At 39.2% G+C, this 27,534-nt stretch overlaps 1 protein-coding gene and 1 non-coding gene across 5 annotated transcripts in view; both read right to left on the minus strand.

Moving 5' to 3' along the window:
- CWF19L1 (CWF19 like cell cycle control factor 1) overlaps positions 1-27,534 on the minus strand; it is a 36,130-nt gene that overhangs the window by 6,716 nt on the left and 1,880 nt on the right. For all 4 annotated transcript variants that reach the window (XM_016427963.2, XM_001378044.4, XM_056797740.1 and 1 more), the window contains exons 3-12: positions 22,382-22,460; positions 21,611-21,712; positions 15,627-15,841; positions 13,394-13,512; positions 10,487-10,571; positions 7,018-7,158; positions 4,661-4,772; positions 4,146-4,225; positions 2,396-2,605; positions 1,389-1,508 (exon numbers count right to left, since the gene is read on the minus strand). In XM_016427963.2, coding sequence (XP_016283449.1) covers positions 1,389-1,508; positions 2,396-2,605; positions 4,146-4,225; positions 4,661-4,772; positions 7,018-7,158; positions 10,487-10,571; positions 13,394-13,512; positions 15,627-15,841; positions 21,611-21,712; positions 22,382-22,460 — 1,263 coding nt within the window. The remainder of the gene's footprint in view (positions 1-1,388; positions 1,509-2,395; positions 2,606-4,145; positions 4,226-4,660; positions 4,773-7,017; positions 7,159-10,486; positions 10,572-13,393; positions 13,513-15,626; positions 15,842-21,610; positions 21,713-22,381; positions 22,461-27,534) is intronic.
- On the minus strand, positions 1,674-1,823 carry LOC130456758 (small nucleolar RNA SNORA12). The gene has a single exon (XR_008915801.1). It is a non-coding gene; the product is annotated as a small nucleolar RNA SNORA12 (small nucleolar RNA).

Raw genomic sequence — 27,534 nt, forward strand, 5'->3', positions numbered from 1 at the left:
TCTCCAAAAGTGGAATAGGTTGTCTGGGGAGGCACTGAGTTTCTATTCCTTGGAGGCTTTTGTGGAAAGACTGTGGTCCTTTCTAACTCCTGAAATTCTGTGACACATTTGACCTCCACCACTCTGAATAAGTTCTGTACTTTTCTGCCCCTGTGCACATGCTGTTTCCTATGCCTCCAAAGCCCTCCTTGCTATATCTCTGTTGCTAATAATCCTATCCACTCTTGAAGGCCAGATCAAGGCTGGCCCCCATGGAGACCTTGGGTCCTCCAAAGATAAATGGTCCCTACTTCTCCTGCACCTCCACATCCTCCATATTAGTTATTTGTGGTCATGCCACCACTAAGGAGGTATCATGGGGGGATGATGGAAAGAGCCAGCTTGAACTCCAAGTCAGTCTTAGTCTGCATCTTGCCTGTGTTCTTTGCTATGTGTATAACTTTAGGCAAGCCACTAAACCTCTTGGAGCCTCGGCTTCCTTTATCTGCAAAACTAGAAGGCTGCATTAGATGACTACTAAGATGCCTTTCTGTTTTAAATTTAATCCCATGTCCCTTATTACACTGTAATTTCCTTGAGGGAAGGAACTGGGACATCTTGATCTTTACATTCCCAGACTCAGTGCCTCTCTCCAAAGCAACTCCAAAGCAGGTACTCGGTGTTTGTAAAGATGAAGAAAATGTAGCTCATAAGCTTTCTCACACCCAGACCCTGTTCTCTATTCCCACTGATATCACTTTAGTTCAGGCTTCACCTGGACCTCCCTAGCACTCCTCTACCATCCATCTGTCCCACACACCTTCCTCCTCGCCCAACAAACAGATCACTAATAAGCTGAACTGACTTAGTTACCTGAGGGGAGTTCCCATTTGACTTCTCACCTTCCCTCCTGGCTCGCACTGGTCCCCACAAAAACTGCTGCTCTCTCCCAACCCAATCTTCACCATTCTTCTCCTCACTCAGCTGAAGCTCCACCTCCACCACACTGACATACTCATCTATGAAGGCTCTCCCCTAGGAAGAGAATCATAGCCTTTTCTCCTTTGGGCTTATCTTACATAGTCTAGTATTGTTAACTAGGTCTTTTATGTCCCCAGGATACCCAGGACATAATTCTGAATAGCACCGACTCCCCACCCAAGGCAAAGCTGAGACAATGATAAAATCAATACCCGTCAGGGATTCAACCAGAACACTGAGCAGCCACATCACAAGCTCACTCCAATCAGTGTCCCTTTTCACCTCCCCAGGACTTCTTGGAGCCCTAGCATACTTGCTACTGGGCTCCTCCTGCTTCTCAAAGAATATTCAGAGCAAAAGGCATATGGGGGCACCTGTGCAAGGAGTAACCCATAACCACATAAAGGGAGGGGGACTTAGGGCCTTACCTGCTGGATATCTGAGTGTTCTGGTATTTCTAGCAGCTCAATCTGCTGCTCCTGAGCCTGGGTGATAAAGGCCTCCTTGATGTCCTCGGTAGTGCAACAGCTGAGAGGTACAGGAACAACCTGGGAGGGAAGAGCAGATGCCACTGGCTCTGGTCCCAGAAAGGAGGCCAACGGCAAGCACATCATTGAGGTGAAGGGACACCCCTCAGCATAGGTTCTCCTCATCCCAGAGAGTACATACTCTATGTACTATCTGTAAGACTTAAACTCATGAGATAATGTATTGCATGTAGGAGCTAAAGCAATACCTGAAGGGGGAAAGGCTCAGATGAGGCCTGACCATCCCCAAGACTGCTTGCTCCTGCATAATCTATGTGGTAGAATCAGGCCAATTTGATACTTCACAAATTGACCAGAAAGAAAACTACCACATCACCAGTCATGTCTTATTTCCCTTAACAGACTGTGATGGCAAAGTTCGTGCCTTTCTCTTACATCCCCTTCAACATCTAGCCTTCCTCTGTAACAGTATCTTGGTTGGAGCTCCCATCTGATGACTTCTCACCTTCATACCTGGCTCCCACTGGTCCACATATAAACTACTGCTCTCTCCCAACCCAACCTTCACCATTCTTCTCCTCATTCCTTCATAAAATCTCTCTGACTACTCCATACTGATATCACCCTTTTCAGAATTCTTCCCATGTTTTTCCTGGATCTCATTTTATGACATCTCTCCTACTCTTACTTACTTAACTGTTGGCTTTTTATACATGTGATCCTCAAGTTCCTCAAAAGAGTTATGAGTCTCAAGAGAGTAGACTGAGGCTTTCTCTGTTGCTAACACAGAGCAGAAGCCTAGGAAGCACCAGCTATTTCCTACACGGTGCCCACCCCAGGACTAGAGCACACACCAGATGCTCAATGAATATTTGTTGCACAAATTAATCTGGGTTCCTCCAGGGATGTCTAAATTCCCTCTGAGTTGTTGGCCCATGCTTCCCCACCTGTAGCTGAAGGTGATGACTCCTATAATTCCTTTCAAACAGGACGTATCGCTTCCCTTTACTTTTAAAGAGCTGTCTCACTGCAGACTTGTACTTTTCCACCTCTTCAACCACCTCTCTTGAGAGATCCACCACTGACTGGTAGTGACCAATGGGCAAGATCAGAACATGATCATCAGATAAACCACCTTTGGCCAGGGCAAGGTAGCACTGGAAAGAAAGGACAAAAGAAGAAGAATTAGGACATTAATTCTGTATCTTGTTCTTCTACAGAGGCCAGTAAAGAAGCTGTTTGAAATAGGGATCCCCAATTTTTTTACACAGAGAGCCAGTTCACTGTCCCTCAGACCATTGGAGGGCTGGACTATAAAAACCTAAACCTAACCCTAACCGGGCAGAAGTATACACAGTGTGGAACTCCCTCCCCCAAATTGCTGCTCACCATGCTGATGTCTTCCATTGTGCAGCCACATAATCCTTTGTGTGGTGCCTCATTCTAAGGTGCCACGCAAAGGATTATGTCACTGGAAGTAGTACTCTATGTGAGCGATGCTACATGCAGGGCTCCTCTCACTGACCACCAATGAAAAAGGTGCCCCTTACAGAAGTGCAGTGGGGATGCCCATCAATTGGGGAATGGCTGAACAAATTGTGGTATATGTTGGTGATGGAATACTATTGTGCTAAAAGGAATAATAAAGTGGAGGAATTCCATGGAGACTGGAACGACCTCCAGGAAGTGATGCAGAGTGAGAGGAGCAGAACCAGGAGAACATTGTACACAGAGACTGATACACTGTGGTATAATCGAACGTAATGGACTTCTCCAGTAGTGGCGGTGTAATGTCCCTGAACAACTTTCAGGGATCCAGGAGAAAAAAACACTATCCATAAGCAGAGGACAAACTGAGGGAGTAGAAACACCGAGGAAAAGCAACTGCCTGACTACAATGGCTGAGGGGACATGACAGAGGAGAGACTCTAAACGAACACTCTAATGCAAATACTAACAACATGGCAATGGGTTCGAATCAAGAACACATGTGATACCCAGTGGAATCACGCGTCAGCTACGGGGGGGTGGGAGGGAGGAAAAGAAAATGATCTTTGTCTTTAATGAATAATGCATGGAAATGATCAAATAAAATACTATTTAAAAAAAAAAAAAGAAGTGCAGTGGGGGCCGGATACATGACCTCAGGGGGCTAAATGTGGCCTGCGGGCCATAGTTTGGGGACCCCGGGTTTGGAAGGACCAGCACTAAAGAAACAAGAGAGTCGAATTACCTCTCAGAGATTCCTCAGTAAGAGCTCATGAGAATTTAAAATTCTGACTAAAAGTATCTGTTGTGGACCATAAATCATAGCCAATGATTTCTACATCATGTCCTTGTCCTCAGATGATGTTTGGCAGAAATTAGGTTTAGACCAACACCTTGCACAATATACCTTCCCAAGCTCAAAATAGATATGGATATTTAATAGATAATAGATAGATATTAATAGATATTTAAGGTTTGCCAAGTGCTTTGCAATGACTGTAAAGGGTCATATCATAAAACAATTGGAAGAGAATAAGATCAGGTATCTTTTCCAGCTATGACTGAAGTGGAAATAATAGAAGTAAAACAGGTCAGAAAAGACAAAGAATGCTGATCATATAAAGTAGAAGAAAAGAGCACAGAACAAGAACTCTATAAAAGTCCAGAAAGTCACAGTGTCTATAAAAGACTGAAGGGAGAAGTACTCACATGGGTGCCAATGCTGACTACTAAATGTTTTTCCACTTCAGGACTGGCGAGACAGAACCAGCAGGGCCCCAGGGGCTGAGCTGCAGGCAGAAAACAACAAAAACAAAAATTGCTGTTAGGATGGTCCAAACATCCTAATTAATAATCCCAAGTAATTCATCTTTTGGGAGTCAGTCTAGTCTACACTCAGGTTACCTCACAGTAGGGGTATTGCTTCCATTCTGCTATAGCTTGGGGGAGACATGGAGCCCAGGCTTTTATTCCAAAGGCTTGTTACTAGAGGCGGCTGGGATTTAAATGAGAAAGAAAGACTTTCATGGCGTGCCTCACTTCGTAAAATGTAAATGTAAAATGAGGGGTCTGGACCAGAAGAACTTGAAGGTTCCTTCCAGTTCTCAATCTATGATCCCATCTTTGATGACTTTTCTTTTCTCTCTTCATGTAACACTGCTGTGTAACATGATTTACTTATGTATCACAGCTGTGTGCTCCTTACCATCTCATATAATACTTACGTGGTTTCCGAGGCTGCTTGGGGGAAATACTCTTGCTGTCTCCCCCAGTGGACTGACGTTTCTTTCCCTGCTTTTTGCTTAAATCAAAGAAAAACTGACAGGCTGGTTCTTCCTGTGAAGGTTCAAAAACAAGCAAACATTACTCCAAGGATCTCTAGAAAAGCTGGCCCTGACATTTACAAATGTTTATTTTCCTTTTCTTTTCTTCTCAACTCTTAGTCTAGCTAAGACAGCTCTTTTGTCCTTCCATGTTCCTTCTAAACATACCTTTCCTGGTGTCTACCCTCAGATGTCCAGCCATATACAGCCACCTACTCCTCTCTCCTACTTCCAATTCCTTTATCCCACTTTGGTACTTCTGCCACAGTGGCCATGAGCCTGCAACCCCTCTTTACCATTCTACTCCCCAAACCTCTACCTGTTAAAATCCTACCTGCAATATATCACTCTCTCTTCCATCATCCCTGTCTTGAATAGTGAGGTAGCCAAACCTCTTGCCAAGCCAGACTCCTCTACAGGGATAGGTGATCCTCCTATTCCAGCCCATTTTCTACAGAAGACCTTTAACACTTATCTTCACTCTCTTCTGTCTCCTGGTTGCTTCCCTACTGCCTACAAACATTACCATGTCTCCTCCATCCTCAAAAAATCCTTTACTTATCTAGCCACCCTGACTAGCTCTTGTTCCATTATCTCTCCTTCCTTCTGTGGCTCCTTGGCAAGATTATCTATAATCAATGCATCCATTTCCTCTCCTCTTTCTCTTTCTTCTTAATTCTCTACAGTCTGGCTTCTTACCTCATATTCACTCTCTCCAAAGTTATCAATAACCTCCCTCTCTCTTTAAAACCCTTACCTTCTGTTTTAATAACAACTCCAAGACAGAAAAGGGGTATGGGATAGACAATTGGGGTTAAGTGACTTGCCCAGTGTCATACATATATAAAGTGTCTAAATATAGATTTGAATCCAACTCCTTTTGGCTCCAGGACTGGTTCTCAATAATCTCTTAATCTCCAAATCTAATGTCCTTTTCTCAATCCTCATCTTTTTAGATGTCTCTGTAGCCTAGTCATTCCCCTATTCAATAACTTCCCATGGTTCTCTCTTAATTCCAAGATCAAATAAAAAATTATGTCTGGGGGGCAGCTGGGTAGCTCAGTGGACTGAGAGCCAGGCCTAGAGACGGGAGGTCGTGGGTTCAAATCTGGCCTCAGACACTTCCCAGCTGTGTGACCCTGGGCAAGTCACTTGACCCCCATTGCCTAGCCCTTACCTCTCTTCTGCCTTGGAGCCAATACACAGTATTGACTCCAAAACGGAAGGTAAGGGTTTAAAAAAAAAATTATGTCTGGCACCCAAAGTCCTTCATAATCCATAATCCATAATCCACCCATAATCCCTTCAATCATGACTTATTTTGCTCTACCACAGACTCCAGTGACACTGGCCTCCTGGCTATTCCTGGCACAAAACACTTCATCTGACTGCATTTTCACTGGTTGTCCTCCATGACTAGAAAGATCAATGCCCTTCTAACCTCCAACTCCCAGCTTTCTTTAAATCCCAGTTAAAATTTCCACCTTCCTTAAAAAAGTCCTTTCCAATTCTCTTTAATGTTAGTACCTTCCTTCCCAGAAATTATCTCCAACTGCTTTGTCTCTATCTTGTTTGTTTGCATATTTTCTCCCCTGTTAGACAATGAGCTCCCCAAGGGCAGGCCAAGCACAGTTCCTGGCTTGAAGTAGGTGCTTGACAGGTGCTTCTTGATCTTTCAAAGCCTAATAACTGAGATGCCATGAAACATTCTCTGACCCTCCTCTGTAGCCCCAAACCTGAAAGTACCATCTCCCTCCCATGACACCTCATACTGAGGATTACAACATCTGAATACATCTGCTACAGTCTACTTTGTATTATGGATAGGTACATTTTATCTTCCCTACTCAATTCCAAGTTCCCTTCAAGCAAGGGTTGTTATCTTATTCACATTTCTATTTCTTTTGCAACAAAACAATAGAATGTCTACATGAAAATAAGTAGCAGGATTTAGCTCAGGGACAGGTAGAGATGGACTCAATATAGGCTAACTAAATCCATACAGCACAGCACCAAATCATCATTAAATGGAATATTAACTTTGTTTGAATTACCTAAACTATTGGGATCTATCAATGAACAAAAATGTTCCTATAAAGTAAGATCTAGATTATACAGATTTTTGTCTATATCTGGGCTTACCCTATCCTCTTAGCTCAAAGTATCTTCTAGAAAGAGAGTTCCCATGTGAGCCATCCCAGCCTGCCCCCCACCCCCAGCCCCCAACTCCCTTCAGAATGTTACCCAAAGGAGAATACCTGTGAAGCCAGGCCCTGTTTTCCTGACAATGCTTCCTTCCCAGATTTTCTGTATGGGTTTTCAGTGACATCTGGTGGCTGCTTCACTAGCTCTGCCCCATCCATCAAATTAAGTGGAAGGATACTGAATGCATAAAGGTACTTTGGAAAAACAATAACAAGATAGATTAAGATAACTATTAAGTTCTTTGAGGCTAATATGTAATTGCTTTATGAAAACTGCCATAAAAGGTATAGTAGCACTTTAAAAAATAAAAACAGCAAGTATAACAAGTCATCAAAGTTGAACACTGGAAACCTGTTATTTATGGGAGAAGGAAAAAAAGAAGGGAAAGAAGAAAGGAAGAAAATACACTATTCAGACTGTCAATTCTGGATAGCTATAGCTTACATTTCTGGCCACTGTTATTGTTTCTTCTTTTTCCAAAATGCAGACTAACCTGTTTGCCTTTAAAAAGTCTGCAAAACTTTTCCAAGATATGAGGAAATATAGTCATCCTTCAAGATTTGTAAAGTGCTTCACAAACATAAGCTTGCCTGCTCATGGGAGGCAGTCTGCTATTTCAGTAAAATTAGATTGTCTCTATTAATTTTGCATATAACTTTAAGCTACTGTTTCAAATATATATATATTTTAAAACCTGCACATGGGCTATAGGAATTATCTATGACTTTTTAAGTTTTACTTTTAGTAGGAAATCAACTTAGTCTTAAGTATAGGATTTTTAGGAGGTTACATTCTAAAGTGTGGTATTACCACTTCAAGAGATCTGCCATTACTCCTTCCACTGATATACACTTCAACCCTTAGTGTGTCTAGATGCTGTTGTTAAAAATTCATCATCTGGTAGTCAATTTTTGGTGGTGAACCTATTATTACTAATGACAGTAACCCAAGTGCCACTGAGCAGGCTGTTCCCTGGCCTGGAATGTACTTCCTAATCAAACCTGCATTGGAGGCAGGCTCTCTACATTTCTGTAGGGCTCAGCTCCAGTACCAGCTCCTATTCAAAAACCTTCTGGATCCTCACAAGTACTGGTGCTCTCCAGGCCCTGAAACTTATTTCCGTGCTATGCCTTATATTTACTTAAATGTGTATGTTCTATTTTGTCCAGGAGAAAGCAGGAAAGCTCCTTGAGGACAGGTATTTGTTTCACTTTTGTTTCTATATCCCCAACGTTCAGTACATAATAGGTGCTTTAAAATATTTGTCAATTGATTGACTTTTCCTCTGTGAAAAACAGCCATCAACAATGGAAAAACAAAATGAAGAATGCATACTGCTCAGATGAAGTCATGGAAGGAAGAAATTACGGTATTAGTCTGCCCCTACACACATCTTGGATAGGCATTGCAGAAGAACAATGAGCTGGGTCCAGAACTGAAGAGGAAAGGCTAGGTCAGACCACAGGAGAGCATGTAGGCTCTTTAATGATCCCAAGTGGCTCCCCAAATGATTTCAAGTGGTTCTATAAAAGCCATCTTTTTTAGCACCAACATTCTTCTAGTCTGCAGGGGTGCAAATCATGAAACAATGGAAAGACACATGAGTGTGGAAAGTTGGCTACAAGTGATTAGTAATGATGTCCTGTATATGAGAAGTGGAATCAAAATGGAAAGATACATATAGCTAGAAAAAGGTATAGTCAAAACATGCAGAAAGAAGGGTAAGAGATGTATGGTCTACATGCCCAAAGAATACCAATGAAATAAAGACAGCAAAGAATAGTTTCTTGGACAGAAAGTTGTTCCTCTCTGAAAGATTTATAAAAAGACATGGACAAGAACCACACAGGATGAGAAAGCATGGACTAAAATCTGTACTTGGAAGGTGTGTGTTATACCAATGGGAGGTAGAAGAATCAATGCTTCATAGCCAAAAACCACTGAAACTCATGGTCTCAAAGAACTCTAACAATAATAACTTACAATTATAAAGTGAATTAAGCACTTTCCTCATAACCACTCTGTATAATAGACAGTGTAAATGGTATTTTCCTCATTTTACAGATGAGAAAACTGAAGTTTAGACAAGGTGTATGTCTTATTTATTGGTCATAGTCAATCACTAGGAACTGGATTCTGCCTCTATGCCAGGGCTCTTTCCCCTTATACCTCAATACATCTTAGGACACTTCTGACATGTTCCCTTGTGGTTGAGCCTTGTGATTCACAAAGACTGAAGACAGGGCCTGGTGGATTAAGGCAGGGTGGGTCAACTGAACTTCCAGGAAAACATCACAAAGCCTGCCACATTTCTTATTTTTGTATTTCTAGACCAGAGAAGAACAAGTACTTCTCAGGGCTTCTAGCTATCACCTTAGCTTTGTCTTTTTTTTTTAATCCTTATTTTCTGTCTTAGAATTGATACTAAGTATTGGTTCTGAGGCAGAAGAATGGTAAGGATTAGGCAATTGGGGTTAAGTGACTTGCCCAGGGTCACACAGTTAGGAAGTATCTGAGGCCAGATTTAAACCCAGGTCCTCCTGACTCCAGGACTTGCTCTCCTTCCACTGAACCACTTAGCTGCCACTATTCCTTTAGCTTCCAAGAAGGGTTTTCAAACCCTGAGGGCCAAATCTCACCAGCTTCCTGTTTTTGTGCAGATCAAGAGTTTAAAACTGTGTTTTCATTTTTTTTTTAAACCCTTACCTTCTGTCTTGGAGTCAATACTGTATATTGGCTCCAAGGCAGAAGAGTGGTAAGGGCTAGGCAATGGGGGTCAAGTGACTTGCCCAGGGTCACACGGCTAGGAAGTGGCTGAGGCCAGATTTGAACCTTGGACCTCTCATCTCTAGGCCTGGCTCTCAATCCACTGAGCTACCCAGCTGCCCCCCGTTTTCATTTTTAAATAAAACTTTATTTTAAAAAAATGGAAATACCATCCTTATATGGATTTGGTCTTGCAGGCTATAAATTTGCCAATCCCTGTTCTAGTTGATTCAAATATGTAAGCAGATTGTCACTAAGAATTTACAAAACTAGCTTCTCAATTACATATTCCAGACCGCTCACTGCATGGATATGTGTACATGAATAAGATTACTCTGAAATGGGTGCCTTTGCTTTATTTGGACACCTTTTCCAAAATCTTTTCCTATCATCTTTTCAAACCTGACATGTGTATCTAATGAATACAAAAGATGGTACCAACATGGGCAACAGTAGCAGTAACAACAGGCTAACAAATGAATTTGGGAATCAAAGTTGGGCCTGCTGAAGGGTAGAGTACTTTTGGTTTTTATGTTCACATTTTCCACTCTAGGAAATTAATCAGGACTCACTGAGACTGTCACGATCTTGCTGAACTTACCCAAGACAGTGCTACTGGTGAGAATAAATGATCAAGGTCTTTCAACTACCAGTACTTTTCTATGGACAGCAAGCATCTGGATGCTGCTTTTCTAGATATGGGTATCTGTCTGGAGGAGAACCTACTGGGTACAATAGCAATGATTAAATATTTACCTTTCTCTTCTCTGTATTTCCAACATTTGCCAGAGCTATGAACCGAGTAACATGCTGAGCACTCTCCTGGAGGACTATGTGGTTTCTAGAACAGATTTGAAAGAAAAGAGGATGCGACCTTTATATTCAACTTAGCAGTATTTTGTAAATGTTTTAGATCAGTGAGAGTTCTCTCTTCCTCTTACGTGTATACTACTAGCTAATATTTATATAATGCTTTCAAAGTTTGTGAAGTGCTTTACATGGATTCTCTCATTCAATCCACTAGATTGAATGATCAGCAAAACAGATGTTATTATTACCTCCATTTTACATATGAGATTAAGTGATTTGTCCAGGGGCACATGGCTAGTAAATGTCTGAGGCAGGATTTGAAACTAGAATATGCTGCCTATAATTCCGGGGCTCTATTCAATATGCTGCCCTTGAGGCTACTATCATTATCATTACTATTATTAAAACAGAAGTGCCCACAGGACACAAAAGCAGGGCTTCCTTCTGAGGACATGAAGTGAAATACTTTGTTTTCTTCATGTTCCAGATACTTTCCATGTGTCCCAAGAACATAAAGGAAGCAACCCCTGATGCAACAGATCCTGACTCCATGTTGCATCTTTCCTGGCAATACCACCAATGCTTTCTACCATTCTGAGATCTGACCATGCCCTTGCTGTGAGTTTATATTTAAGATTAGTTTGAAATATCTTCCATTCTCCCAGCAAGTCCTCTTTTACAAACCCTTCCGTAGAATCTTCTCTGGGTTTTGCACTCCTTCAAAGCCTCTTTTGAAGCCAGAGGTTGGCCAGTTCCTTTTTGTACAGCCAGAAAACTAAAAAGTTTTCATATTTCAAAATACAATAACACTTGTTTTAAAATGTCAATTTATTCCTGATCTGATTTTTTAAAAAGCCTAGGCTTTACAAATACAGAGTAGGTTGCTAATTCTTGTTCCAAAATAAATTATAGCCCTGATTACTAGGGAAGTCAGGAGACTCAACTCTGAGCACACTTGAGCTCTACCCTGGGGAGCAGCAGTCAAGAGGTTAAACTGTCAACAGAAGGGCTGGAAATTGCTCCCATTTCAATTCACTGCCTGTTTTTAATCTCACTGTCTATCATAACTTTTTATATTTGGATGATAATCAAAAATTAATTTCATGGAAAAGAGGAAGCATCTGAAAGAGTGATTTTGGTGTGGAATAAAGGAAAGTTGGAAATAATACAGTCAAATCTCATTTCTCTGCTAATGGATCATATCCCTATTGTTCTGTGAAGGAGAAGCAATTCCAAGAGAGAGTAAGTCTTAAGTTGAGCTAAATTATTTTATACTTACTGGCATAAAATATATAGAAGAGGCTAGCAAAGGACAGGTTTTTGGTTTTTTTTTTAATCTAAGCAATCTCCTAGTAATCTTAAAACAAGTTTTCACAATGTAGTTTTATTACTTAAAATGAAATATATAAGTTCCAAGTCAGACATATATTCAATTATAAGAATGAAATTACATCTCAAAGCTAAGAAAAATGTAGATTATCCCAACTTTGGTTCTTTTCCATTAGTATAGATAACTAGTTAACTGCACTGACCATTTCACATAATAGGTCTGGTATCATCTTTCCCTCCTGCCTGCTAAACTGAAATTTTCAGATATGCTTCTTAAGTGACTACTAATGTAATATGATTTTCCAAGTCTATATAAAAGGGCAACAGTTTAACTTGGAAACTTTAACTAGGGTCTTAAAAGCAAGTAAATGTAGTTATAAAAATTTTAACCATGTATGCCCTAAACTTTTGAGGCAGGAGTTCTTAACTGGAGTTCACAAACCACTAAGGGCTCTGAGGATAAATTCCAAGGGGTTCATGAACTTGGATGAAAAATAAATTACATCTTTATCTTCACTCATCTCTATGTGAAACTTAGCTTTTCCCTCGATTAGGGAGGAAACATTACCCTAAGAAGGGTATATAGGCTTTTCTTGACAACCAAAGGGTCCTATGACACAAAAAGTCAGAAATCTGTGTTCTAGAAGCTTATTTCCCCAGCCAGAAGCTATGAAATTATATACCCCAAATGGAACACTGAGTATATATTGTCAGATATGTTGATACTGTTACAGCTGAACTACTTTCTCCCTCTATACCTTTTTTAAAAAATTCTTTGTTCCAAGGGTTGGCTCACTGGGCAGGGAAAGAGGGTAACGTCTATTTAGAAATGAAGGTGATAAAAAAATTGGAAAACGAGGGGATGCCCGTCAATTGGGGAATGGCTGAACAAATTGTGGTATATGTTGGTGATGGAATACTATTGTGCTCAAAGGAATAATAAAGTGGAGGAATTCCATGTGAACTGGAACGACCTCCAGGAAGTGATGCAGAGCGAGAGGAGCAGAACCAGGAGAACATTGTACACAGAGACAAACACACTGTGGTATAATCGAATATAATGGACACCATTAGTGGTGGTGTAATGTCCCTGCACAATCTGCAGGGATCAAGGAGAAAAAAAAACACTATCCAAAAGCAGAGGACAAACTGAGGGAGTAGAAACACCAAGGAAAAGCAACTGCTTGACTACAATGGCTGAGGGGACATGACAGAGGAAAGACTCTGAGCGAACACTCTGATGCAAATACTAACAACATGGCAATGGGTTCAAGTCAAGAACACATATGATACCAGTGGAATCACACGTCGGCCACGGGGGGTGGGAGGGAGGAAAAGAAAATGATCTTTGTCTTTAATGAAAAATGCATGGAAATGATCAAATAAAATACTATAAAATTAAAAAAATAAAAAAAAATAAAATTCACAGTACCAAGTGCTTGGAAGATATGAAAAAAAAAAGAAATGAAGGTGATATAAAAACAAAAGATAATACATTTTTAAAAAAAGAAAAATGACACCCACCGATAAGGAAGCCTCTCATAATAAGTCTTTTCCAAGGCAGCAAAGTGATACCTGGGCTTCAAGTCCATGGCAAGATGGGAGATCAAAGAGGAGCCATGTTTTTTGGTATCTACATCCCCCTGCAAGAGAAATAGCATCCTCTGTGACTGACCTTAATGATCTTGAGAAATAATATGCAAGCATGTTCAGAGGTGGGTGCCTATATGCATGATACAAGCATATGTTGTTAAGTGTCTATAACTGAAGTATGTATGCATGTTGTTAAGTGTCTATAACTGAAGTAATCATATAAGCCTGAATAACAAAAGGAGAACTGAGTCATATTTGGATCACAAATCAGAATGGTTTTTGGTCAGGAGTAGCAGGTGGTTCCACCTCAGCTTTTGTACACAAAATAGTTCATCAAAAACAAAACTGAAAGATTAGCTCTTGCTAGTTAACATGACATGCTGGTGTAATTTTCTTTGCAGAGGGCCAAGAATAGATCTCATGACAATTGGGACAACCTGATTTGGCCAGTGCAAAATCAAATCAAATCTTCAGATACCAGATTTTTAAAAATTGTTTGTATGTAATATTCACAGAATTCATTAGCCATGGAGAAAGGGGGAAAAAAGATAAAGCATTTAATGGGAGAGAAGGGGACAGGGGTCTAAAGACCTGAGTTCAAGTCCATAATGTGCCACTTGGTGGTCTTGGACAAAGTATTTAACTGTTTTGTGTTAATTTGCTTCTCTATAAGGTGTGGTTGATAATATTTATTCTGACTTCTTTATAGAATTTCTAGGGATTAAATGATACGTGAAAGTGCTTCAAAATCTAGGTGAAATATGCATGAACCTAAAAGGTCAAGGTATCTCATAATTTACCTTCATGGAAATAATCATCTTCAAGTTTACATGAACCCTTATTGAATTTACATAATTTCAGTTTATACTATGCCCTTTTATACAAAGTAGGCTCTGAATTTTTAATATCCTAAGATTTGGTGAATGTTTGTGTTTTATGTTCATGACTTTATGTGATTTTATATACCTTATTAATGATTGCCTATCTTCACATTTGCACACTAAAGAAATCTTTATTTTGGAATTGTTCCTACATATAAGTACCCATTCTTCCCCTTTGATTATTTTTTGTATCTTGCCTAGTTCTTTACTAGCCTTGTACCATTTCCTAGGATGTAAAATGTACATGGCTCCAGTGTAAATACCCAGAGGCTTCCGGTTTGGTTATATCATGGATTTGTACAAGAGGAGGAGAAAGCACTGGCTTGTTTCCAGTTAATAATGCTGATGAAATCAAGCTAATTGCAATCCAATATATTCAGGGCTCAGTTTACAGTGATATTGCAAGGTCGTCACTGATATAGAACACCCTTTTATGTCAGGTGTTTCAATGGTTTTCTCCTGAAGAAGGTCCCCAGATGTCTCATTATGAGACAGAGATGGGCTCTCAATGGTTTTGCTATCTGAGCACAAGCTCTGCTTGCCCTTGTCAAGGGGAAAAGCCTTCAAATATAGGTTCAGGCACTCTGTACCTGTTACAGCTGAGACTACGTTTAAGTTCAGGGTTTCTCATCAGATAGTTGGCTAAAAGGCGATTAATTTTCAGAAGCAGCAATTCGACAAGACTGTCATCTTTAGTGCAAAGGGGCTGCTTTCTGTACCAGTCGAAGGAGTATCCACACTGAAAAAAATCACAGATCCCTGAGGTATTGCAGTACCTTACACAAGCTCACTGGACAATTTTTTGACCAAGAGTCAAACTTTCTTGTTGGCTTGGCATTCTGTTCCTTATAAGAGAAGCTTTGCCACATTGGGAGTTTCACTTGTTTACTCTCTTTGTGATCATTTATGTTAATGTCAAATGAGAACTGTCCAAGTAAAGAAATTCCAGGGAACCTCATAAATAAGAGGGGGACATTTCTTATGGTTTCTGAAAAGGTTCAGGGAGGATCTGAGATAGCTAAAACATGGTAAAACCTGGAATATTCAACACAGATCACATAAATCTCATTACTAAACCAAGATGATGTGCTTTTTAGAAATTTCATCTAGACTTCCTCCCCCACCTCCCCAGAAAAGCTGTACATTTAGGAGAGTCAAGGTTTCATATTTTTCTATTCTTATTTGTAGAGAAGAAACATTTACATTTGTTTATGTTTGTCAACATGCTATATCATCATAATAAAGAAGTTTTAAAAAATCCCAACTAGACAAGAACTACTCACAGAAGCATTCCCAAAGTTCCCCACACCCTTGGGCCATGGGGATGTCAATAAGACATCAACACCTTTAAACTGTGATGTGGACCGCAAAGCTGCCTGCAGTGAGCATACATCCTTGGAGGTAAAGCTGTAAGGAGGTGAAGGCTGAGCCAAGGACTCTGTCCCACTGAGGTACGCAATCTGTAATCCTGAGGCACCAGTGAAAACACCTTTTCTACCTACATAGGAGAAAAATTAGGTTTAGGCCAACTAGAAAGTAGAATTTCCATGGTGAATGGCCCAGCTACCTCAAGTACCTGCTAGTGGTTGTGAATCCCAATAGCTGGGCCACTATACAACTATATTAAATGCTAAGCTAATTGTTTTTAAAGAAATAAGAGGGTTTCTTCTCCTCCAGAAAATATCAGATAAACTGGGTCTGAGAGAACCACAGATCTAAGAAGACCCCAAAGGCATAGGTGAGAAAGCAATAAAGAAAAAATAACTACAGGAAAAGACCACAAAATATGTACTACTCAGTGGGATGGGACAAAGAATCCAAGCCAGTAGGGGAGTAGAAGATTAGAACTAGAAAGAAACTAGACTTCTCTGGGAACTAGGGCACAACCTGAGTTGGGAAGGGGCTGACCTTAGGTAGATGGACAGAGAGGATGAACCGAAGGGAGTTAGTTAGGCTTATATATTTTTAAAAATTATTTTTAAGGCATACCTCTTACAGTAAATTCTGAATATGATCTATGGACCCATAAATATTTTATAAAAAGATTGGTTTGAATGTATTGCTGTCACTGCCTTACTAGAAGGAAAAGGATAGGGAAAGAAGACAAGGCCACAACCCTAAATCCTTCACAGACAGCAGACAAATGCAGAAAGTGAGTTATACCATCACAAATATAAGAACTACTGTGAGTCTACAGACCATGAGACCCCATTCAAACAATACAGTTATCTGCATGTTTCATTATCACCTCTTCAGACCTTCTGACAGGGATTCAGATGGCTGTGTACTGACCATAAATTTTATGCAGATTGGAAGGAAGGTAGTCAGACCTCCCAAGTCGTCCTTGGATCTGTTTAAAATCCCAGAGGGGGAAAAAAGACAACTGGAAAACACAGGTAAGAGACAGTAGATTTAGATTGTAAGACTTAATGGAAACAACAAAGAAATGGACAAACCACTGAAACTGAATGCTGTTGAATTATAATGGCCAAGCATGGCCCCAAAGAAGTGGAGATTTACATCTGTGGAACTCTAGAGATCATGCTAAACTTAATCAGTGTATTGGCTACTTTGGCTGAACAGTTGTAAAATCATTTTTGCTCTTTGTTATAGGAAGAGAAAGAGGGGGAAGAAATGCTGGAAACTATAAGAGATGCAAAAATAAAATCTGTTACAAACACTATAAAAGTTGATGGTCATGCACTAGATATGGTTTTTCTTTCCTTGCAGTTACAACTCATGTCATTTCATTTGATGCATATGGTTCTCACAGATGTGGGCACGCTGCAATAGTGCTGGTTTCAGGCCATCCAGGCCTTCTCATCCTGCATGACTTTTACCTGTGTCCTCATCATTTCATGTCTTTTTTCTAAGGTTAAGTAAAATGTTGTTATTTCTTTAAAATGTAGATCAGCTGTAACTACACACAATGTCTCGATACCCTCCTTAACAGGAGGTTGTTTCTGCCATACTCTCCACATGAATGAGGCAGATATGATATGCTCAGTGTTCAAGTAATTGCTTTCTGGAGCTATGCTCTTTCCTCTGGTTTCCATATGAAATGAGTTGGAACTTGAAAAAATAGACTTCAACAGACAGAAATGGACATGGCATGGATCTAGGATCAGGGGACATGAGCAAAATAAGACAGAGAGATGAGTGAGGGAAAGCTGAGAAAGGGAGTAGTTTGGATGAAGGGGAGTGGGCTAGAGGAGATATAGCCAAAAAGTTAAGCTGAAGCGAGACCATGAAGGTCATTAAATGCCAGGATCAAGAACGGGCACATTATTCTGTAGGTAACAGGAAATTCCACTGAGGAATTCTTGACAGGTCTGACAATCAGTACAGGGTTTTATGAAGGATAGATCAGAGGTGGGCAATCAGGTATGGGAACACTATCTAGGAATCTACAATAGTTTAGGTGAGAAGAGATGAGAATCTTGGATGAAAGACATAAGAAATATCAGTGAGGTAGAATCAACAGTGCTTGGCAACTGTTTAGAGGTGTGGGTAAGGGGGAGGGAGAAAAAGATAATATTAAGAGTTTGAGGACAGTAGGCCATCAATACAAAGAGTTCTTTTTAGAGGGAGGGAGAAACTGGGAAGAAGACCACCTAAGTGAAGTTTCTGGTCCCAAGTTCTTAAAGATGATACAAAATATGGTTAATGAACTAAAAAGGCTTTTAATTGGACCTAGCAACACACTGTGTGACCATTATCTAAGGGACCAGCCTATTTCCCCACCACCAGGTAATCACCTTTTTTCAGTCAATGGCCAACTCATGAAACTGTCAATGATGGCATGGATGGGGTTGTGATTTGCATTGGCAGAAGGACTGTGCACATAGCATAGATCCTTTAGAATCTTGAAAAAAATCTCATTTCATGAATGGCAATAAGTTGTACTAAGCATTCTTTAGTTACCTCATTTAATGCCCAAATGATGTATTATTCATTTAATTTTCTGTTTAAAAGATGGGTGGCTCAGTGAATTGAGAGCCAGGCCTAGAGACAGGAGGTCCTACGTTCAAATCTGACCTCAGACACTTCCCAGCTGTGTGACCCTGGGCAAGTCACTTAACTCCCTTTGCCTAGCCCTCACCACTCTTCTGCCTTAGAACCAATACATAGTATTGATTATAAGATGGAAGGAAGAGTTTTTTTTTTAAAGCCTTATTTAAAAACTTATAGTATCTATATATCTAAAACCATCAGCTAATATCATCTGCAATGGGGATAAACTAGATGCATTCCCAATAAGATCAGGAGTGAAACAAGGATGCCCATTATCACCTCTACTATTTGACATTGTACTAGAAACACTAGCAGTAGCAATTAGAGAAGATAAAGGAATTGAAGGCATCAAAATAGGCAAGGAGGAGACCAAGTTATCACTCTTTGCGGATGACATGATGGTCTACTTAAAGAATCCTAGAGATTCAACCAAAAAGCTAATTGAAATAATCAACAACTTTAGCAAAGTTGCAGGATACAAAATAAACCCACATAAGTCATCAGCTTTTCTATATATCTCCAACACAGCTCAGCAGCAAAACCTACAAAGAAAAATCCCATTCAAAATCACCTTAGACAAAATAAAATACCTAGGAATCTATCTCCTGAGACAAACACAGGAACTATATGAACATAACTACAAAACACTCGCCACACAACTAAAAATAGACTTGAGCAATTGGAAAAACATTAACTGCTCATGGATAGGACGAGCCAATATAATAAAAATGACCATCCTACCCAAACTTATTTATCTATTTAGTGCCATACCCATGGAACTCCCAAAAAATTTCTTTACTGATTTAGAAAAAACCATAACAAAGTTCATTTGGAAGAACAAAAGATCAAGGATATCCAGGGAAATAATGAAAAAGAAAAACACAAATGAGGGGGGCCTTGCAGTCCCAGATCTCAAACTATATTACAAAGCAGCAGTCATCAAAACAATTTGGTACTGGCTAAGAGACAGAAAGGAGGATCAGTGGAATAGACTGGGGGCAAGTGACCTCAGCAAGACAGTATACAATAAACCCAAAGATCCCAGCTTTTGGGACAAAAATCCACTATTCGATAAAAACTGCTGGGAAAATTGGAAGACAGTGTGGGAGAGATTAGGAATTGATCAACACCTCACACCCTACACCAAGATAAATTCAAAATGGGTGAATGACTTAAACATAAAGAAGGAAACCATAAGTAAATTGGGTAAACACAGAATAGTATACATGTCAGACCTTTGGGAGGGGAAAGACTTTAAAACCAAGCAAGACAGAGAAAGAATCACAAAATGTAAAATAAATAATTTCTACTACACCAATTAAAAAGCTTTTGTACAAACAAAACCAATGTAACTAAAATCAGAAGGAAAACAACAAATTGGGAAAAATCTTCATAAAAACCTCTGACAAAGGTTTAATTACTCAAATTTATAAAGAGCTAAATCAATTGTACAAAAAAATCAAGCCATTCCCCAATTGATAAATGGGCAAGGGACATGGATAGGCAGTTTTCAGATAAAGAAATCAAAACTATTAATAAGCACATGAAAAAGTGTTCTAAATCCATTATAATCAGAGCAATGCAAATCAAAACAACTCTGAGGTATCATCTCACACCTAGCAGATTGGCTAATATAACAGCAAAGGAAAGTAATGAATGCTGGAGGGGATGTGGCAAAGTAGGGACATTAATTCTTTGCTGGTGGAGTTGTGAACTGATCCAACCATTCTGGAGGGCAATTTGGAACTATGCACAAAGGGCGATAAAAGATTGTCTGCCCTTTGATCCAGCCATAGCACTGCTGGGTCTGTACCCCAAAGAGATAATAAGGGAAAAGACTTGTACAAGAATATTCATAGCTGTGCTCTTTGTGGTGGCCAAAAATTGGAAAACGAGGGGATGCCCTTCAATTGGGGAATGGCTGAACAAATTGTGGTATATGTTGGTGATGGAATACTATTGTGCTCAAAGGAATAATAAAGTGGAGGAATTCCATGGAGACTGGAACGACCTCCAGGAAGTGATGCAGAGCGAAAGGAACAGAACCAGGAGAACATTATACCCAGAGACTAATACACTGTGGTATAATCGAACGTAATGGACTTCTCCATTAGTGGCGGTGTAATGTCCCTGAACAATTTGCAGGGATCTAGGAGAAAAAACACTATTCATAAGCAGAGGACAAACTGTGGGAGTAAAAACACTGAGGAAAAGCAATTGCCCGACTACAGCAGTTGAGGGGACATGACAGAGGAAAGACTCTAAACGAACACTCTAATGCAAATATTAACAACATGGCAATGGGTTCGAAGCAAGAACACATGTGATACCCAGTGGAATCACGCGTCGGCCATGGGGGGTGGGGGAGAGGAAAAGAAAATGATCTTTGTCTTTAATGAATAATGCATGGACATGATCAAATAAAATACTATAAAATTAAAAACAAAAAACAAAAAAAACTTATAGTATCCTGTCATTATTGTGAAGATTTTCACTGGACTCACTTAGGAGCTCTAACTGCACTGTTAGCTGCTATGACTAGCCCTAAGAATAGTTTTAACACACAAGATTGGGAGGCATTCTCAGTTGGACTGTAATAACTAGGTTGAGACCTGCCATACAAATTCCTTTAACTACAGTATATAAAATAAGGAGGGATTACAATATAAAATAGGAAGTAAAGGATTCCATACAACTATGCTGACCTCACCCCTTTCTAATGATCAGTCTTAGAGAGACTGAGAGTGATCCTGCTAGGCTGGGAGCAGGAATAAATATACTTTATACTGCATTGAATATATATGAATTTATAGTAAGCACAACTTTTTGGCAATCTGTATGACCAGATATGTAGATGAGTCCCAGAGGGTGATTCTTAGGGGAATACCCGATGAAAAGAAATTCTAAAACTTCATAGCAAAGTTAAAGATCAGTAAGAAGACATTTACAGATAAAGAAAGTGAATCAGACTGAAGAAGGAGAAATTAGAAAAAGCACAGAAAACTGGTAGAAGTGAAACTGATAAAAGGAGATGTTAGTAGCAAAGAGTGGGGGAAAAGGAGGAAGGCTATATAGCCCTAAGAACATGGTTTTTGGCAGAGAAACTGCCCTTATTCTCCTGTGTGACAGCAAGGCAAAGTTGCTAAGAGAGGAATTCCAGGGGATTTTCTCTGAGGGGGCTGCCTGTTGTAGCCTTATTTTATCATAACCATTTTCCCAGAGTCCACTCCTGCCACCTCTGTCTGATTCTTACCTAAGTAAGTAATGTTTTCAGCCAGTTCACACCCATCAATATCCGGGAAATACTTGACAGCTTCTTGGTTATTCGCACCGAGCACATAAGTTTGAATGGGTGCTTTGGGGAGGAAAAGAGATAACAAGAAACATCATACTGTTATTGGACATACTTCTTAGCACGAGAAAATTTTTCTGAGTGTGTAACACTCTTATCCAAAGGAAAAAAATCTGCATCACCACCTCATTAGCAGCTCTATGTGATACACAAACTCCCCTCCAGGGTAGGCTCTCTGTCCAACATTAGATGTGGCTGGCACACAGGTACTTAGTAAAAACTTGCAGATGGATAGCTAAGCATTATTGGACAATAGAGGCAAGCGTGTAATAAAAATTGATGCTGTAAATTACATGATAAAAAGGACTAAAATTGGAAGAAGGAAGAGTCCCATGAGGCTTTGTCTATCCACTTAATTGTTAATTTGTTAAACATATTACAGATGCTGGATTCACCATACAAAATCGACAACCAGTCTGTGACTTGAGCATCTCCTTCCCCACATGCAGGACACAGAGGAGTGTAAGCATCCTGAAAGGAGAGGCTATTTCATTTTTGTCTGTGTGTCTCTAGTGCCCAGCATATGGGAGGTGTTTAGTAAATGCCTGCTGAGCTGAGTGGGTACAAAGAGGAAATCCTGAAATAACAATACATGGATAAAACACACTAGGACCACAAATCTTGGTACCTTGGTACCTTGAAACTTATGTTTTATAGTAATCATTTCTGTACCTTTCTTGGCTCCTGTCTTATATTCCTCCCATTCAGCATTTGGTGTTGAGCCAAAGAAATCACCTACACACAACAGCAGCTAAAGAGAGATTTGAAAGCAAACAATGTAACACAAATATAGTCAAGGCACAATCTTCATATTTAATATATGGCAAATGGTCAAAATTGGATTTTCAATCTGTGAATGTTTTATGGAACCGAAATCACAAATACAAACTATTCAAATTCCTAGAAGGCACGAATTCGTAGTAGGCACTGCCTTCTCCTTACCTACCTATTCAAATTAAGAGAAGGGGCTCAGTGGATAGTGTGCCAGGCTTGGAGTCAGAAGGATATGGGTTCAAATCTGGCCTCACACACTTTCTAGCTGTGTGACCCATGGCAAGTTACTTAACTCCAGTTGTCTAACCCTTATTGTCCTTCTCCCTTGAAACTGCTTTAGTATCAATTCTAAGACAGAAAGAAAGAGTTAAAAAACTCAGAGATGTTCTTCACAAGCAAGTTCAAGGATCCGACTTATTGTTCCTTTAAAACAAATTATCCTCTCTCTCCCTAAAGACAGTCTTAGAAAGAAACACATCACAAAAATGAGTCCATCAACATTCAAATCTCTAGAACAAGTCTCTAAACTTTCTTTTGACTGACTCTACCCAAATGGATCTGTTCTACTGGGGATATTTGGATTGGGTCTCTGGGATTGTTCTATTATTGTTCTTTTCATGTTTCTAGGCCTCTGTTTCCTCATTTTCAAAAAAAAGCTAAACTTGATCTGCAAGGTCCTTTTTAGCACTAAAATTCTACTATTATATAATGAAGTTCAATTAAAACCAAAAACCCTTACCTTCCATCTTGGAATCAATACTGTATATTGGTTCCAAGGCAGAAGAGCAGTAAGGGCTAAACAATGTGGGTTAAGTACCTTGCCCAGGGTCATATAGCTAGGAAGTTATCTGAGGTTAAATTTGAACCCAGGACCTCCTGTCTTTAAGTCTGACTCTCAATCCACTGAACCACATTGCTGCCTCTGAAGTCTAAATTTCTAAGCATAATATTTAAGCTGTTTTCCCCATTATCTCCTTTTCAACACCGATGAGCAGTGTGACCTGGAGCAAATGGTTTGTTTTTTGAACTTGCCTACAAAATAGGAGTTGGGTATTACAAAGTTAGCTCTATGCTTTAGGTAGCTGAATGAAAATGGATTGGAGGGGGAGAGACTTGAAGCAAGGAGACCCACCAGAGCACTATTTCCAGTCTAGATGTGATAATGCCTCCAACTGAGGGGTGGCAGGGAAAGAGAAGGGCTCTAGATAGGAGATGCCACAATTGACAATGGTTGGCAACAGACTAAATGTTGGAGGGTGAGAACAAGGAATCAAGGACAACACACAGGTTGCAAATTTAGGTCACTGAAAGGATGGTGGAATAATTTTCAGAGAAAAAAGAGAAGCTATCAAAAGCTATGTTTAAAAAAATTACTATTTAGAAAATATAAATTAAAGAAACTCAGGTTCTACCTCATAGCCATCAGACTGGCAAAGTTGACCAAAAACCCCCAAACAAATAAATTAAGGTACTGTTGGTGTAGTGATGAATTATTCTCATCATTTTGGAAAGCAATTTGAAACTATCTCCCAAAAGTTATTTTACTCCAGTAATATCATTACTGGGAATATACCTGAGACCAAACAAAAAAGAAAATATATACAAAAAATTTCATAGTAGTTCTCTTTGTGGTGACAAGAAACTGGAAACTAAGGTAGTACCCATCAACTGGAATGGTTGAACAAATCAGAGTATATGAATTAAAAATCATACTATTGTACTTTAAGAAAGGATGATGTTTCAGAGAAAGCAATTTATAAAGTAACAACATGGTAAAGACAAACTATTTTGAAAGATTTAAGAGCTCCAAATCAACACAACTTCAATTCCAGAACACTCAGGATAAAGTATTCTCTCTGCTTTCTAAAAGAAGTGATGAACTAATGGTACATACTGAGATATATATGAACATGAAGTAATCTGTTTTGCTTGACTATATATATTTGTAATGAGGGTTCTGTTTTCCAACTGGGGTAAGGGGATGTTGTATGTGCCAGCCTGTTACAGTAAGGAGAAAAAAATGGATTTGTATTCATTGAAAAAGAAATTAATTCTAAAAATAAAAAGAAAGTATCAAGAAGACGTGATTGACAGTATCAAAGGCTGTAGGGAAATTTTAAAAAGTGAGGATTGAGAAAAGGCCTTTAGATTTGACAATTAAGCATCAATGATAACTTCAAAAAATGTAATTTGGGCCAACATGACAGTAAAGGAAAGCAATAAATGTTGGAGGGAATGTGGCAAAATTGGGACACTAATACATTGTGGTGCAGTTTTGAACTAATCCAACCATTCTGGAGGGCAATTTAGAACTATGCCCAAAGAGCTTTAAAACTGTGCATACCCTTTGATCTAGTAAAACCAGTATTGATTTCCATCCCAAAGAAATCTAAAAAAAGGGAAAAGGACCTATTTGAACAAAAATTATTTCTAGGAGCCCTTTTTGTGGTATCAAAGATTTGGAAAGTTTGTCAATTGGGGAATGACTGAACAAATTGTGGTATATGATCATGATGGAATACAATTGTGCTATAAGAAGTGATGAACAGGATGATTTCAAAAAGGGCTGAAAAGACCTGCATGAACTGATGCAGTGAAATAAAACCAGGAGAACATTGTACACAGTAATAGCAATACTATGGAATGATCCACTGTGAGAGACTTAGTTACTCTAAGCAATACAATGATCCAGGACAATTCCAAGGAATTAATGACAAAGAATGCTGTCAACCTCCAGAGAAAGAACTGATGGAGTTGGAATGCAGATCAAGGAACGCTACTTTACACTTTAATTTATTTGTGTTTTTATTTTAGGGTTTTGGTTTTATATGAGTATCCTTTTACAATGAACAATTTGGAAATATGTTTTTGCATGATAATTCATGTATAACCCAAATCAAAGTGATTACCATCTTCAGGAAGGCAGAGGGGAGAGAGGGAGACAATTTGGATCTTATAACTTCAGAAAATTTATGTGGAAAATTGTTATTACATGAAATTGGTAAAATAAAATATCTTTACAAAAAAAAAAAGTAAGCTGAAATGATAAGGCTAGAAACTGGACCACAGAACACTTAAAAGAGAAAGGAGAGTGAGTGGAGGCACCAACTCTTGACGGCTTTCTAAATAAGTTTAGCGATGAAAAGTAGAAAAGCCACAGGAGAATAGCCAGTAAGAATGATCCAATCAAATGAGGATTTTTTAAAGATGGAGAGATGTATGTGACTGTAGGCAGCTGCACTACTGTGTATTAGCTACTAAAATCAGCTCCTTGAGCAGGAAATTGAGCTTGTTAATTTTGTACCTCTACAGTCCTGTACACAAAGGTACTCAGTGTTTGCTAAATGTAACCAAACAAACTTGCTAGAATGGAAATATTCTTTGTTTTTGCCCAAGTCCATGGGCTAGTTGAGTGAATAAATTTGCTCTCTCTAAACATAATTAATTCATCACACCTCCACATCTAAGTTATTACTGTATCTTCTTCTCCATGTCTACTAACTATACCTCAATAACACTAAGTGTTTATCAAATGGAAGATACTATATTAAGTGATGAGATATAACAATAGAAACAAAAGGGTGGCTGGCCTCAAGGGATTTATATTCTATTGGGGGTGGGATTATAACATGCACAGAAAAGTAATTACAAAGTATATACAACATAATTTCAAGAAAGACCCAGCATTAAAAGTTGGGCCAATCAGGAATGACTAAATATAGAAGATGGCACCTCACTGTACTTTGAATGAAGCTATATGGTAGAGTTGAGAAAAGAGGGTACTCCTGACATTCTAGAACAAGTGTTCTAGATGCAAAGGCATGGAGATGGAAAATGAGGAAATGTCCTGAATTAGTTTAAACTAGAGAATTTATGGAAGGAAATAACATGGAAAAAAGCCTAGAAAAGTAGGTGAGAGTCAGACTATGGATGGATCTAAATGCCAAGCCCAGGATTTTATATTTTATCCAAGAGGCAATGTGAAGCCAATGAAGATTGTTTAGTAGCTGGGTGATGTGGCTAGATCTGAATTTTCAGAATATTAGTTTGTTAGCTGTTTGGAAAACGGATTGTAGAGGGGAGAGATTAAAATTTGGAGCCTGTACAACAGTCCTAAAGATATGTGATGACAGCTTAAAGTCATGAATAAGTCTAATCATTTTGGAAAGCCACTTGAAACTATACTAAAAAAGTTACTTTAACCCTGCGAAATCACTAGTAGGAATACACCCCAATGAGGCCAAAGAAAGAAGAAAAAGATCATATGTACAAAAACCTTCATAGCAGTTCTTTCTGAGGTGATGAAAAAATGGAAATTAAGGTGGTAATCATTACTTGGGGAATGATTGAAAAAAAAATTATAGTATATGAATAGAAGGAAGAGGATGGAAATGAGAGATAATTCTGGAAAATTTCAAAGACCTGGGAATTCATTGAATAACAGGAGTCAAGAGAGAGGGAAGAGTAGAGGAACAATCCTGAAGTTCTGAAGAATAATGAGGTCCTCAATAGAAACAGGAAAGTTTATATATAGGGTGAGAAAAGAATTGTATTTGATATTCCAATGGGGCATCTAAGGAATGTATTTCAAAAAGCAGTTGGTGATGTGGGACTAGAACTTAGGAGACATATACATCTGAAAGATTGTTTGCATAAAGATGATAATTAAACCAAGAGAAGATGAGATCAAGGGAAAATGTAGAGAGGAGAGGACCCAGAACAGAACCTTAATAGCCTTTTAAAACCTAGCTCAAAAATCACCCAAGATGATGAACTTTCCTAATTGTACTCCACTCTGATTTGTCTTCTACTATAGCAGGAAGGTGGCACAGTGGGCAGAGTAGTCCCTAAAGTCAATAAGCCCTCCTCAGACACTTATTAGCTTTATGAATCTGGGCAAGTCACTTACCCTTTATCTTCTTCAATTCCTTCACCTACAAAATCAAGATAATAATCTCCCAGGGATGTTGTAAAGACCAAATGAGATATTTTAAAGTGTTCTGCAAAGCTTAAAACACTATGTAAATTAGCTATATTGTTATGGCTCCACA

Source organism: Monodelphis domestica, chromosome 1, assembly GCF_027887165.1.
Source record: "Monodelphis domestica isolate mMonDom1 chromosome 1, mMonDom1.pri, whole genome shotgun sequence".
Classification (NCBI taxonomy): Eukaryota; Metazoa; Chordata; class Mammalia; order Didelphimorphia; family Didelphidae; genus Monodelphis; species Monodelphis domestica.